This window comes from Ovis aries, chromosome 26, assembly GCF_016772045.2.
Source record: "Ovis aries strain OAR_USU_Benz2616 breed Rambouillet chromosome 26, ARS-UI_Ramb_v3.0, whole genome shotgun sequence".
In the NCBI taxonomy this organism is placed as follows: domain Eukaryota; kingdom Metazoa; phylum Chordata; class Mammalia; order Artiodactyla; family Bovidae; genus Ovis; species Ovis aries.
In genome coordinates, this window is record NC_056079.1 from 2792474 (window position 1) to 2808789 (window position 16316).

At 41.8% G+C, this 16316-nt stretch overlaps 1 protein-coding gene across 1 annotated transcript in view; it reads right to left on the minus strand.

The window, feature by feature from the left end:
- CSMD1 (CUB and Sushi multiple domains 1) overlaps positions 1–16316 on the minus strand; it is a 2070567-nt gene that overhangs the window by 490682 nt on the left and 1563569 nt on the right. Inside the window, exon 11 of the mRNA XM_042241416.1 lies at positions 16116–16219. Within this exon, the coding sequence (XP_042097350.1) occupies positions 16116–16219 (104 nt within the window). The remainder of the gene's footprint in view (positions 1–16115; positions 16220–16316) is intronic.

The window sequence follows — 16316 nt, forward strand, 5'->3', positions numbered from 1 at the left end:
ATACAGCATGAGTCCAACTCTAGGACTTTCTGGAAAAGGCAAAACTATGGAGACAGTTAAAAAAAAATTCAGTCGTTGCCAGGGTTTGGGAAGTGGAAGGGATGAACAGGTGCAGCATGGGGAATTTTTAGGGTAGTAAAGCTACTCTTCATGATACTGTAATAATGGATATATTACAGATACATGATGGATACTGTAATGATGGCTACATGTCACTGTACATTTGTCCAAACCCACAGACTTCAGCATTGAGAGTGAATTCTAATGTAAACCATGAAGTTGGGTGATGATGTGTCCACAGAGGTTCATCTTTGGTTAAAAAAAAAAAAAAGGAGCACTTCATGTGGGATCTTAAAAATGGTGGGGGTAGGGGGCTGTGCATGTCCACAGACAGTGGTGGTGTGGAAAGCTCTGTACCTCCCTCTTAGTTTTGCTCTGAAAATAAACCTGCTCTAAACAAAGCTAGGGGACACACACACACACACAGGAACTCAAAGGTGACGACAGGTTAGGATACTGAGCAGAACAGCACACACAGCTGACGGATTTGGCAGATGCACTGAAGGTCCCTTCTGCATATTAACACCCAGGTCACAGTGAACAGAAGTTTCCGTGAAGCATTCATCGCGTGTTAACAGAACAGTCACACAGCGGCTGCCATCAGCCTGCGAGAGGAAACACTAAATTCATTGACTGACGTCAACGTGCGGACGGAAAAGCACGCGGAAAGGGAAAAAGTGTAAGGAAAAAAAAGTCAATTCAGCCAAAACCAACGTCTGCAATCAGAGAGGAAGCCCCACTGTCAGCAAAGTTGTTTTGGGGGTAGGAGCACATGGCCCGTCCCGTGGATCACACCACGGGGGTCAACACTGCCCTCTCAAGAGCTCAGCTCCTTGGAGGAAGATGAGCAACGGTTATCACACATGCAGGTCCTTAGTGTCACTCGGATGAGAGAAGGGTTTCAGCGAGAGATGCGCAGGCGTGGAACAGATGTTTCTTTCTGAAGATTCACCCGTACACGCTGCTCTATGTGCTTGTTTGAAGACAGACTGCTTTCCCTTCCCTGTGCATAGATTTTATTCACATGAAACATACCAAAAATGGCAGTGAGCATGGGTGTCTGCTCTGACTTAGAAAGCTATACTATTCTTTCTTCTGTTGTTCAGTCCTTCCAGAAAGTATCTCTGTCCAGCCTTTTGCTTTCAACTATTCTATGTACATAAACATTTCACATTTGTCTCTTACAAGCGTCAAATATTTGTTTCATATTTTCTCAATTTTTATTTCATTTGCATTATTCTTATCCAGAGATTTTAGACTTTTCTTTAGAATATAATTACTAGTAAATGAAAGCTCATATTTCTGGGTGTTCTTGCTTTTTTGATTAGCCAATGTTTTTACTGTCTCTTTAACAGCTTGTTTCTTTTTCCCAAAACTACAAAGATACCATTCTGTTCTCTTTTTACTTCATTTATTTATATTGATACTATATCTATCAGTCTTATATTTGCCCCTTTGAAAATAAAACTTCATTGCATATGCTACCTGTAAGATTTTTTCCTGTTTTTCAGCAAATTTATTATAATGTGCCAGGCTGAGGTTTCTCTTGTATAATGCCAAATGTCTTCTAGAACTTCTTGAGGCTTTATCCTGATGTCTGTTGTTAACGTTGGAAAATTCTTCATGATAATGTCTTCAAATATTAGTTATGCCCCATTTTATCTTCTTTCTCTGCTTCAATACCAATTACACATGTTTCTTCTGTACATTTTCTTCTGCTTCAGGTTGAATATTTTCTACTATTCATCCGTCCAGCTCAGGCCATATCTATTGAGTTCTTTATTTCAGATGTTGTATTTAAAAATTCTTAAAACTTCCATTTGATCTGTTGTTATGAATTCCAGCTTTCTGGAAAAATTATTGATCATTTTATTTATATTCTGAAATACATAAAACATAATTATTAAAGTCCCTGAGTGACAAGTATACTATTTAGATGTCCTTTTCTTTTTCTATTGTCTGTCTCTTGATTTGGGGTCACTGGGGGGTTCGTTCCAGACCCTTTGGTTGAATGCTAGACTTGGTAATAAGCCATGGTAGAAGCTGTGCTTTTATCTTCTTGGAAAATTTAATTTTCTCCTGGCAGTGAGAGTAACCACCTTGATTCAGTCAGTCTTTGGAAGGACTTCAGGCTTCTTTTCAAGGTTGTTGATTTCTCACTGCTTATGCCCTCTTCTGCCACAATTCAGGGACAAGAAGTGTATGTATCTACACACGCCATCAACGAGTCACACTAATTTCACCTCTTCCACATTCCTTTCACCATTTCCTGCTTTCTGTCTCCACCTTCTCAGTCTGAGTATCTCCTGTCAACATCACTGAAGTAGCCTCCTGACTTATCCTCCTGGTTCTGGTACCACTTCCACCCCTCGGCCCTGACACTTGACTTAATGTTAAGTTTCTTAAAATGCAATTATCTTGTAGAAAATGTTCACACATTGAAAAGATGTATAATGCCAAATTAATCACTTTAGGAATATCTGAGTGCAAATACTTTGAATTTATTTTATGTCTATACTGGACTTCATTTTAATGGAGTTTTATGTTGGTCTGCATATAAAACTAAGCATGTACACTGCTATACTACAAAGTTCCTTCAATCAAAATTAAATTAAGATGCTGTGAATTACTTTAGTTTTCGAATTTAATCCTGATACTTAAGTGATTTCTGTGTTTATGAAAATTATTGAAAATGGCTTGACACAATCATTTATTATTATTTTTTAATCATTGATTTTTAAATTAATTATTTAGCAAAGTTACCAATTACTTAACCATTCAGAAAGTATTTTATGTTTTTTTTAATTTTACAAAATTATTTTCTAATTATTTAAAACAAAATACTTCCCTTTTTGTTCCTCTTTTTCTCCCCTAGAAGTATTTTAGTTTGCTAGTACTGACAGAAATGTATGTTTAGAATAAAGAAGCAAATATTATTACCCTCTGCAACTGTTTGTTGAAAACAGGATTTTTTTTTCTTTCAACAATTTATAATTGAAAAGTAAAATAAATGCTATTTTGGTAAAATATTTTAATAGCCATCACAACACATAAGCTATAACTTTTCTTTAAAACAGCTTTATTTTATCCAAAATTTACCTTCTAGTATATATATTGTTTTAAATTAAACTTAAAAATAAGACTATTCTAACTAACCACTAAGATATTCAACTTCTTTCTTAGGAAACTATATTAAAATTGTCTTTTGACAAGACAGTTTTAATATAGTTTCCTAATAAAGAAATATGTGAGAGATCAAAAGAGACACAGATGTACAGTCTTTTGGACTCTGTGGGAGAGGGAGAGGGTGAGATGATTTGGGAGAATGGCATTGAAACATGTATAATATCATATTAGAAATGAATCACCAGTCCAGGTTCGATGCAGGGTATGATGCTTGGGGCTGGTGCACTGGGATGCCCTGGAGGGATGGTACCGGGAGGGAGGAGGGAGGGGGGTTCAGGATGGGGAACACGTGTACACCTGTGGCGGATTCATGCTGATGTATGGCAAAATCAATACAATATTGTAATCAGCCTCCAATTAAAATAAATAAATTTAAATTTTAAAAAATTGTCTTTTGGGAAAAAAGCCATCATATTGGAGCTGTCTGGCTGCCGACCACCCTCTCCTTCCATCTCAGAATTCTTAACCTGTTGCTCCAGTCATATTGGCATTTTTAACAATTCTCTAAAAATATCAGCACTTCTAGGCCTCCAGGATTTTGGTAAATACTGAAATCACTGCCCAGAGTGCCTATGCTCCCTGGATAGGAAGCAGGAGTTCTTATAGACTTTGAAAATTCTCACTTCACATTTCTTCACTCCCTTAGGTGAAGCAGGTTTTTTTTTTTTTTTTTTCTCCAGGTCATTGTAGAATAGTACACTGCAGACACTTCACAAAGGTATCACAGGCATCTATTAATACTTCCTCCTCCTCCTTCCAAATTCTAAACTTTGAGTGCAAGTTTATGTCACCTGACCTTTTCAGCCCCCCGACTCTTGCATATAAAATGCACCATTGCTTTAAATAACTGCATACATGAAAAAAATGAATCCCTATTAAAATTTAATAAATATCTTCATATTTAAATTTCATAGAAATATCTCCCACTAATGATTTAAATCTTCATTTGATCTTAGCATACCAAGGACTTGGCATCTAAGGTTCTGCTGAAGCTATGCCTTTAATTTACCCTGTGATTTTAGCTACATTATCTTACATCTATGTCAGTTTCTTCTTCCGGGAAATGATTGTATGAAACTACCTTAGAGGGGTCTTTTAGACCTAAACATTTCTTGTCTTCTTGATAGAGTTCAGCCCTGGTGGAGCCATGGTAACCTCAGTAGTCTGACATGCCTCTGTGCAATAGGATCAGTGCTGACCTGAAAGACTTACAGTCAGAGAAATCAGCAGTTTCTTTAAATATAAGTCCCAGCACATTGAATCATTAACCCAAAAGGAAGAAAATGACTTTTGATTGTGTGTTTGTTCCTTTCCTACAACCAGAGTGCACTGCTATCAAGAGAACAGCTAAATTCTTTCACATGAAAAGGAGTCATTGTTCTCTAAACTTCACTGATGGCTCAGATGGTAAACAATATGTCTGTAACGTGGGAGATCTGGGTTCTATCTCTGAGTCGGGAAGATTCCCTGGAAAAGGGAATGACAACCCACTGCAGTATTCTTGCCTGGAGAATTCCATGGACAGAGAAACCTGGGTCCTGGCAGGCTACAGTCCACAAGTTGCAAAGAATTGGACACAGCTGAGTGAGTAACATTCTCATGAGACAATAAAGGACTTCTCTGGTGGCTCAGATGGTAAAGAACCTGCCTGCAAGGCAGGAGACCCAGGTTCAATCCCTGGGTTGGAAAGATCCCTTGGAGAAGGGAAGAGCTACCCATTCCAGTATTCTTGCCTGGATAATTCCACAGACAAAGGAGGCTGACAGCCTACAGTCCATGGAGCCACAGAGAGTCAGCTAACACATGTGGCAATAATTTCATGATGCTTTGTTTGCTGCTAATATTACACTGTATATGAAAGCAATCTCAATTCTGAACAGGTCTTTTCGGTCCAAGTTGAAGGAGTCAACATTTCTACCTTCATATATTAATACATGAAATATGTTTTCTGGAAAGGAGGTATAAACTCAAACTGACAATTTTCACTCAGCACTGCTGCTGCTGCTGCTAAGTCACTTTAGTCAGGTCTGACTCTGTACGACCCCATAGACGGCAGACCACCAGGCTCCCCCGTCCCTGGGACTCTCCAGGCAAGAACACTGGAGTGGGTTGCCATTTCCTTCTCCAATGCATGAAAGTGGAAACTGAAAGTGAATTCGCTCAGTCATGTCCAACTCTTAGCGACCCCATGGACTACAGCCCACCAGGCTCCTCTGTCCATGGGATTTTCCAGGCAAGAGTACTGGAGTGGGGTGCCATTGCCTTCTCCATTCACTCAGCACAGCACCATACAATTCCCATGTCATGTGGAATTTGTAGTTTGTTTGATACTGATGAATAGAACTTCCTTGTAAGATCAAGATATGTTTATTTACTTACCTATCCAAGGACATTTATGTTGTTCACAGTTTTGCAATTAGGAATAGAGTTAACTCTATTCATGCATGGTAAATTTTATTTCTTTATGATAAATCCCAGCTAGGAGTGGGATTGCAGGATTATATGATAAATAAATATTTAACTATATGAAACTGCCAACCTGTTTTCCAGAATGGCTGTACCATTTCACATCCCCACTTGCAGTCTCAAAGAACACATAGCGTATAATTCTATTTATGTGATATTCTCAAGAAGACAAAGTTTAATGAGGGAGAACAAATCAGGGGGTCAAGATGCAAGGTGGGAGAAGGCGTGGCTGCAGAGAGACACCACAGTTTTGAGGGTGACAAGCCCCTTGTATCCTGACTTTGCCGGTTTATTTATATTTATAGATCTGTGCTCCAAAAAAGTCTATTTTACTGTATATTCCATAAAGAAATCATTTTCTCAAACCTAGAGATTAAGAAAGTAAATCTGAGCTAACTTCCTTGAGGTCTAGGAGACATGGGTTCAATCCCTGGTCAGGGAAGATTTCATAGCTGCAGGACAACTAAGCCCAAGTACTGCACCTACTGAGCCCACGCGCCTAGAGTCTGTGCTCCACAACAAGAGAAGCTGCTGCAATGAGAAGCCTGCACTCCACAGCTAGAGAGGAGCCCCAGCCTGCTGAAACCAGAGAAAGCCTGTGCGCAGCAACGGGGACCAAGCACAGCCAACACTAACTAAATGAAAAATAATAAAAATTACAAAACAAAACTCTGAGCATGCCACAAAGCTATCAAAACATGAATCTGATGCAAAGTAGCCCCTGGAACACATCACACCTGCAATGAACTGCCAGGCACCTGAAAGGAGGGAGTTGTGGGGAACCTGTACAAGTAAACGCTACAAGTCACAACCTGGCCCAAAACTGACCTGTTTTGAAGCTTTGCAGTTTTTTAACATCAATAAATTTCAGAATATCTGGATAAAGTATAGGAAATACAGAGCAATTTAGAATATACATTGTAGTTGACTATTTGCCTTGACTGGGTTGATACAATGTGCCAGAGATAAATAGGGAGAAGCTAAGACACCGTGTGTGGTTTTTGTAGCATCTGACAAGTACCTCCCTCCCTCTGGGATGGAGTAAGATGCCTTCAGGGAGAGTCAGAGATGCCCTAATACAAATTCTCAGAAAAGAAGGCAGAGTGTATCATAAGTTGACATCATCATTAGACAAACGAGGAAGAGGGGATCTTGGAACCATACGTTTGTACTCTGAGGTTCAGTTCATTTCAGTTCAGTCACTCAGTCGTGTTTGACTCTTTGCGACCCCATGGACTGCAGCATGGCAGGCCTCCCTGTCCATCACCAACTCCCAGAGTTTACTCAAACTCATGTCCATTGAGTCGGTGATGTCATCTGACCATCTCATCCTCTGTCATCCTCTTCTCCTCCCACCTTCAATCTTTCCCCACATCATGGTCTTTTCAAATGAGTCAGTTCTTTTGCATTAGGTGGCCAAAGTATTGGAGTCTCAGCTTCAGCATCAGTGCTTCCAATGGATATTCAGGACTGATCTCCTTTAGGATGGACAGGTGGCACATCATTAAGAGCCTTTCTGACCAGATCCTGAGGGCAAATCCCCCTGAAGGCAGCCCTGATCAGAGTTCCAGGTTCTCCAACCCACAGCATCCCACTGGCTCCTCACACAGGGGACCTACAGGTAATGCATCTATTTATACAATATGTACCAGAACAGGAAGAGGAAATGTCAATGACTCCAGTATTCTTGCTGGGATAATCCCATGGACACAGGAGCCTGGTGGGCTACAGTGCACGGGGCCGCAAAGAATTGGACATGACTGCACCCAGTTCAGCAGCAGAACAGAGGCTGGAAGTGGGAGAGTGGCAGGACTCTGGCTTTTGCTTCAAGTTGACTTTGGAAAGTCATTTTAGGCTCTGGTCTTATAGGACAGATATTTTATTACTATTATACATGAAGTTAAACCTGGGGATCTACAGTACATAAGCTGAAGTTGTTAAAATCTCCCCACTGGCACCAACGTGAAATTAGAGCAAGCTTTTCGTTGACTTTGACTCTTGCACAGGCAAGCTCCACCCTTGAGGATGCAGCTGGTGTCCCTCTCGTGATGTCAGGTGGACCAGCACCACCTTTGCAGGGGATGGCGAAGGGCCTGGTAACCACAGGTGTCCAGGGCCAGCCTCCCCCTCCCCAAGAGCCTGGGCTCCCTTTCCTGAAGAAAGACACAGAAGCAGGAGAACCTGCGAGAGAGACCACCACACCAGTGGCCCGACCCAGGAAGATTCTGTCTCTGCAAATCTGAGACTGAGACTCCCTCTCTCCCCTCCCAGAGATGGGAGACGGGGGTGGAGGGGACAAGGCATGAGCTGGAGGAAGGGGCAGCGAGTAGTGTGAGCTCCACGGGCACCAGCCAAATGGAGCAGGGCACTGCCATAGGGCAGGGGTCCTCAGCCTCCGGGGCCTGACACTTGCTTATCTGGGGTGGAATTCACTTAATGATGACAGAGTAAAGTGAGCAGTAAATGCAATGTGTAGAGTCGTCCCCAAGATGTCCCCCATCCTGGTCCATGGAATACTTGTCTTCCACCCAAACCTGTCCCTGGGGCCAAAAAGGTTGGGGGCCGCTGCCTTACAGGCCCTGATAATGAGCCCATTACTGGAACCCAGCCTGCACATGTTGGCCAAGAGCTGCATATTAAGTCTAACCAGGGAGACTGTCTGCTGAAATAAGAGGTTTATGTAATTTCTAGTACATCACAACACGATCGACAAAACAGCCAGGGTCTGCTCATCACATTAAGAGCTGAGAAAACGACAACTTGAATGAGAAAAGACAAACAACGGACAACACCTGAAACGAATCAGCTGTTGAGGTTACCTGACAAGGATTTTAAAGCAGCCATTGTATAAATGCTTCAATCATTTACAAACTCTCTGCAATCAAATGAAAAACAGAATATTCCAGCAAAGAAAGAGAAGTTATTGAAAAGACCCAACTGGAAATCATAGGAGTGAAAAGTACAGCAGTGAAAAATATAATAATAGATAATAAAATAAAAGTAGCTGGATGGGCTCATAGTAGACAGAATGGAGACGCATAGTGACATGAGAACTCGAGAAGGGACGACAGGATCCCCTTCACTGACCGCAGAGAGAAGACGGAGTGGAAGCAACACTAGCAACCTGTGGACAAAACCCAAAGGTCCAGCGTCTCATCATCCGAATCCCAAAAGGAGAGAGAAGAGAGTGGGGCTGAAAGAGAATTTAAAGCAATAATTGCTGGAAGTGCCCCAAATCTGGGGAAACATAGAACCTACAGTTCTAAGAAACCATGAACAGGATAAACTCAAATGAATCCACGTTAGGACACATTTAATTAAACTTTTGAAAACCAAAGATGAAGACCAAAATCTTGAAAACAGCCAGAGAGAAGTGACTCAGTGCTTATAAACACCCCTGGGTGTGTCAGTGGATTTCCTGTCTAACAATCCTGGAGGCCAGGCTATAGAATTTCTAGGTCACGAGACTGAGGGTCCAGAGAGATTCAGTGAATGACAGTCCAGATCTCTTCCTTCTTCCTGTTGGTAAATTTCACATCCAAAGGCAGTTCTGAGCACCACATAATTCATTACTTTAAGGCAGAGATAATAACCACAGCAATATAATCACATCGCTTTGCTTCATACTTTTAGCCTTTCTCAAACAATTTTTCATTAGCTGTTTCATTTTGCACTTGAATGCTTTCGGGTTGCAAAGTCAGCACGAGATGGGGAGCCAAGCTTGCTGCCCTTAAGGTGCATGCCCCTCGTGTTTTTTTGTTTGTTTTCTTTTAATTTTTGTTTACTTTTAGTGGTGCTGGGGGGCTCTGGGGGCTTACTGTCTAGTTGCAGTGTGGGCTTCTCACTGCAGTGGTTCCTCTTGCCATGGCGTGTGGGCTCTCATGCAGGCTAAGTATCAATAGTGGCAGCTCCTGGGTTCTAGAGCTGACTGATGAATCCTGGCGAAGAGATCCTTAGCTCTGCAGGGTAACAGTGCAGCAAGGAGGGCATGCATTTCCAGCTTCTTAGGGAAAACTGCTGCAGTGAGTCAGTGCTGTAGCTGTAGCTGTCAGGACATCCGGGGCAGGACTCAGGCTGGACCCTGAGTCTGGACCCCAAATGAGCTGGGACAGGCTTTGCTCCGTCTCCCACAGGCACTGCCATTGGGCTGTGTTTCCTTGGGACTGATGGCTTCTCCTCCTCCATGGGAAGGTTCCCCAGAGACATGGCCCCTAAAGGCCCAGGTCAGCTTGCTCTCCCAGACACCCCAGAACAGGTACATTCCCAAACCTGAAATACAGGTGTCCAGGGGTCCGGCTACCTCCCAAATGATAGGGCTGTTGGAACAGAGAACATAGGTCCTCTGACTCTCCTCGGGGTGGTGTTAAAGGTTGGAAAGTCTCTGAACTTCTCCACCTGCAGACCACCTCCCCATGCCCACCAAAGCTTACTTTTATCCACCTCTGTGTCCTACAACAACTGAATTTCAATAAATACTTCTCCAAGAACTCAAGGAAGAAAGATCCCGCATAAGAGATGGAGGAAGGAAAACTAGCAATGGATGGAATCCACATGAAGAATAGAGCGTTTAGGATTTGAGTCTGATCTGCAGTCTTGTACAAATCCGTGCTCAAAGTCAACACCATTACGAGAAAGACCATATGAAGAAAATGTTTTGATCATGAGGTTCCAGAGTTCTAAGAATCTAAGGAGTGTACTTCTTATCTAATATAGGGTTTTGCCTAGAGAGAATTTAGGTAGCTACCTTTATGTTCTTACTCTTTTTTAATATAAATTTATTTATTTTAATTGGAGGCAAATTACTTTACAATATTGTATTGGGTTTGCCATACATCCTCACGAATCCGCCATGGGTGTACACGTGTTCCCCATCCTGAACCCCCCTCCCACCTCCCTCCCATACCATCCCTCTGGGTCATCCCAGTGCACCAGCTCCGAGCATCCTGTATCATGCATTGAACCTGGACTGGCGATTCATTATGTGCTTGGAGAAGGAAATGGCAACCCACTCCAGTGTTCTTGCCTGGAGAATCCCAGGGATGGCGGAGCCTGGTGGGCTGCTGTCTATGGGGTCACAGAGTCGGACACGACTGAAGCGACTTAGCAGCAGTAGCAGCAGCAGTCTTAACATAAATTGCTCAGGCTTTTCTCCAAAGCATTGAGATGTACTGTGACTGAATTCTGTAATAATGTCCAAAGAAACAGGCACACACATCAGTTTTCAGTGTCTGCCTTGTTAGAGCTGTTTTGAAGTTTTTTAATAAAAAAGTGAATTTTGCCCCTTCACCCAGCACCTGCAGACAACAGGAGAGGTAGGTTGTTATAGTCACATGAGAGATGGAGTCACTGAAACAACAAGCAATAGAGTGGGAAAGACTAGAAATCCCTTCAAGAAAACTGGGACATTTCATGCAAGGATAGGCACGATAAAGGACAGAAGTGGAAAGGATCTAATAGAAGCAGAAGAGATTAAGAAGAGGTGGCAAAAAACCACAGAAAAATATACAAAAAGTCTCAATGACCTAGATAACCACAATTGTGTGGTCACTCACCTAGAGCCAGACATCCTGGAGTGTGAAGTCAAGTGGGCCTTAGGAAGTATTACAATGTATAAAGCTAGTGGATGTGATGGAATTATAGCTGAGCTAATACAAATCCTAAAAGATGGAGTTTTAAAGTGATGCACTCAATATGTCACCAAATTTGGAAAACTCAGCAGTGGCCATAGGATTGAAAAAGGTCAGTTTTCATTCCAAGCCAAAGAAAGCCAATGCCAAAGACTGTTCAGATTACCATACAATTATGCTCATTTCAATACTCAAAATCTTTTACTGAGCTTTAGCAGTACCTGGATTGAGAACTTCCAGATATGCAAGCTGGATTTAGAAAAGGCAGAAGAATGAGAGACCAAATTGCCAACATTTATTGGATCATAGAAAAGGCAAGAGAATTCCAGGAAGATATCTACTTCTGCTTCACTGACTAGGCTAAACCTTTGACTGTGTGGATCACAACAAACTGTGGAAAATTCTTGAAGACATGGGAATATCAGACCACCTGACCTGCCTTCTGAGAAACCTCTATGAAGGGCAAGGAGCAATAGTTAGACTAGACATGAAGCAACAGACCAGTTCAAAATTGGGAGTAGAGAACTTCAAGGCTGTATATTGTCACCCTGTTTATTTAACTTACATGCAGAGGACATCATGTGAAATGCTGGGCTGGATGAACCTCAAGCTGGGATCAGGATTGCCGGGAGAAATACCAACAATCTCAGATATGCAGATGATACCATTCTAGTGGCAGAAAGTGAAGAGGAACTAAAGAGCCTCTTGATGAGGGTGGAAGAGGTGAAGAAAAAGTTGACTTGAAACTCGATATTCAAAAAACTAATGGCATCTGGTCCAATCACTTCACGGCAAATAGATGAGGGAAAAGTGGAAACAGTGACAGATTTTATTTTCTTAGGCTTCAAAATCACTACAGACAATGACCAGTCATGAAATTAAGAGATGATTGCTCTTTGGAAGGGAAAGTATGACAGACCTAGTTAGGGTATTAAAAAACAGACATTACTTTGCTGACAAAGGCAAAGCTATGGTTTTTCCAACAGTCATATACACAGGTAAGAACTGGACTGAAAAGAAAGCTGAGCACCCAAGAATTGATGCTTTAGAATTGCGATGCTGGAGAAAACTCCTTAGAGTTCTTTGGACTGCAAGGAGATCAAACCAGTTAATTCTAAAGGAAATCAACCCTAAATCTTCATTGGAAGGCCAGATGCTGAAGTTGAAGCTCCAATCCTTTGGCCACCTGATGTGAGGACCTGGCTCACTAGAAAAAGACCCTGATGCTCGGAAAGATTGAGGGCAGGAGGAAATGGGGACAACAGAGGATGAGATGGTTGGATGGCATCACCAACTCCATGCACATAAGTTTGAGCAAGCTCCAGGAGATGGTGAAGGACAGGGAAGCCTGGCATGCTGCAGTGCATGGGGTTGCAAAGAGTCAGACAGGGCTTAGGGATGGAACAGCAACAAAGTCTCCTTACTGGTTAATGGATGAGTAGTGACGAGTAGTCAGGCAGAGGCAATACTGCTTGCTCGCAGATTTCCCTGATACTAACTATCCCTCCCCTAGACAGATGGGCACTTACAATCTGTCATCTATGTCGGTAATCCTCAGAACATCCTGAAATGAATGCCACTTCCCATGCACCGGCTGCTAGTAACTGCAAAGGCCAGAGGAAAGTCTTGAAGGACCATGTCTCTGAATACAGTTCTTCTGCAAATTACATCTGAGAAAGTTATCAAGATGTATTGTTGAAGAGGTCTCAAGAGATACTTGCCTAGTGAATTAATTTGAAGTCTGTCATTCTGTAAAAGTAACCTGAATAAATGCATCCACCTCTTGGGAAGAATCAGCTATTAAGAGTTTCCCTAATATTCAGTTTTTCTCCTTTTGGGTCAAGAAATGAGAAAATAAAAAGCCATTAACAGAAATTAGGCTTTTGAAAACTATATTTAGAATGAGCCAGTTGGCTCTCTCAGTTTCTGAATTTCTCCTTAAAATTAAGATCTGAATAGAATTCCTCAGCCCCCCTAAAAATGGAAATGTATAAAATATTGAGCCCAACATAGTATATATCAGACACCCATAAGAAAGGGTTCTTAACCCAAATTTTATTTGAAATACATATCAGGAGATTCAGTGATTCAATATACTTTCTGGTATATAACCATCTGAGCATTGCTGCCATGTCCAATTAGATTTTAAATTCTATAGTAGGAATCCAGTATGTCAGGTCTGACATAGTAGTACTCGAAAATGTTTGTTGATGTATCCCCTAACATTACCAGTTTATCTGAAGACACCAGGTGTGATTCCCCCATTCATTCTTTTTCTGTAATTGTGTGAGAAAATACGTCAGTGGCTTTGCCTTCCTCTATTACAAATGATTAAATGCCCAACTGATCTTCGTTACATTATGTTTCCCAATGGGCATCTCACTTTGATTCAGTTGACTATTTAGTTTTTCATTTATAGATTTGAGCTATTGGGAGGAGGTTCTAATAACACTTATGTCAACGTAACACATAGCTTGCTGTTGCTCTCTAACAACAAATAGCATTGAAAACAATGGGTGCGCAGCCACAGATCTTTAATGGCGACCTAAGGGACTTCATATGGCGCCACTTGGCCACATTTATATTTTATATTTTGCATTTAGTTGAAAACTTTTCTCATTTGTTTTAATGACACTCCTTCTTAAATTAGACACTATGGTAATAATAAAGCTATCTCGTATGTGGGTTGTATTTCTTTGCTCTCCAGTGTGTTCACAGGCATTATTTCATTTTGCTCTTTACCACAGGCAGGAAACGTTTATTATACATATTTTGTAGCCATGAAAACACAGGTACAGAGTGGGTCACAGATGGTTAAGAGCAAAGTTCTGGCCAGAAACTCCATCTCTGGCACCCTGACCCCATCACTGTGCACTGAGTTGGTGTCCAGAAGTGCCTCTCCACACCTGTGCCAGGCTGTGTGCCTGCCATCAACATGGCACACTGCAAACATATAGACGTCCAGGCCTTATCCTGCAGAAATCCAATTTTTATAAATGAATGCCATGTGGGGGCTAGTCATTGAGGAAGAGTGAGAGGAAATAAGGACCTTCATATATTGTGGTGGAAGAAAATCTATATAGAGTTTTTCCTAAAGGCACATGAAACAGTATGACTATTTGTACAAAGTAGTTTATTGCATAGCTGCTTAGGAAGGGGAAATTATTGGAGGGATGGGGAAAATCCAAAGGTTATCAGTGATAAGGAATACAGACACGGTCAGAATCACTAAGTCTGAACACCTGCTGGATCAGGCACCAGGTTTGTGAATTGGGGTAAATCTAAGCCTCGGTTTCATCACTTGTATGATGAAGACAGTATTAACCCCTAACTTATAGGATTAAGGTGAAGGCCAAAGAAGATAATATATATTAGCACAGTGCATAGTACACAAGACGTTCTCAATAAATGCCATGAGATTACTACTGTTATTATTATAATCATCATCATAGGTCACAGGCCAGTAACATTATTAATTATTATTAATTATTATTAGTTAATTATTTAATTAGTAGTAGTAGTAGTTATAAAACATGAGATAAAGATATGTACTGACTGGAAAGTATGTCCAAGACACAACAAAGGAGAATAGAGTGTCCCCAGAGCCATCAGAATTCAGGCCCATTAATTTTAAAGGTATAGACAGACATTCAGCAGCAGAACTTTTTTTTACAACGTGAATTATCACATAAGTAACTAGTCAGTAAGAGAATAAGTGGGCATTACAGCCATTACTATTCCACTATTGTCATTGTTTCCTAGCTGAAGCTATCAAGGGTAAGCTTTCTCTCAAATAAACAGAAAACCTCAGCCATGAATAAGTAGATTAAGAGAAAAAAGGTGAAAATCCGGCAGAATGACTTTCATTTGTGAAACCAATTTCTGGTTTAGGTGTCTCCGAAGCCCCCGCAAGAAGCTGTCTGTGTAGGTTGCAAACGCAGAGCAAGGGGCTGTTGAGACATTCCCTGTTGTGCTGAAAATACTGTGTCAAGATGCCCCCGGGGTCACAGCTTTAATTCTGAAAGAACAAGCCTGCTAAAAACTGACCAGACTCGCCGTATGGCCCTGCATCTGCAAGAGGCTGAAAGCATCCAGGGTGAAGGGGTGCAAGCCCCCTCTGTGAGTGCAGACCCCTCTGTGGGTGCAGACTCCTCTGTGGGTGCAGACCCCTCTGTGGGTGCAGACCCCTCTGTGAGTGCAGACCTCTCTGTGAGTCCAGCTGCAGCGGAGCAAGTGCAGGGACTCTGCTGCTGTACCTGGCAGGGCTGCTTCTGAATCCCCCAGGACTCTGGGTTGGGAGGTCCACAGACATGCAGGGTGTTACCCCCACTCTTCTCCCCACCATCTCTGCTACAGTTCGTTTGCAGCTCTACAGAATGCAAGGCTTTGGGAAGACACATGGCCTCACTGTAGAAAATATTTGTACTTCCCCAAACATGGATAATAGAATAAGTGGAAGGAGATTGATAAGGAGGAGATGAATTGAGAAACTTATCACCTCTACTTTCTGCTTTCCAATATATTCTAAATTTTTGCCATATTCTTAATGATTAGAAATAAAAAGAAAAACATTGACGGAGATATTAATAGGACATAATGCTAAACTAATTCTCATGTGAAATCAGATTTGGATGCCACTAATGTAGCCACATGTGGCATCTATTAAACTTCTGATTGGGAATGGAAAGTCTGACCAGGATCTCCAGTCCACACCCGTGTCTGCACAGACACCTCCCCATCCCGGGAAAGAAAAAAAACAAGGGAAGATGTACTCACACATACAAGACGGTCCTGGTGTCCCCTACTTTTCCCGCGTCGCCCACGGTTAGGGTGTCGTAACCTCTTTCTAGCTCAAACTCCTCAAAGGCAAGCTTGATGACCTGAATCAAACACAAGACAGAATTACTTAGCATAATGGGAACTCCCTAGGACCTTGCATACTGCATATATTCAGTTGAAGAATTAATTTTGCTCCAT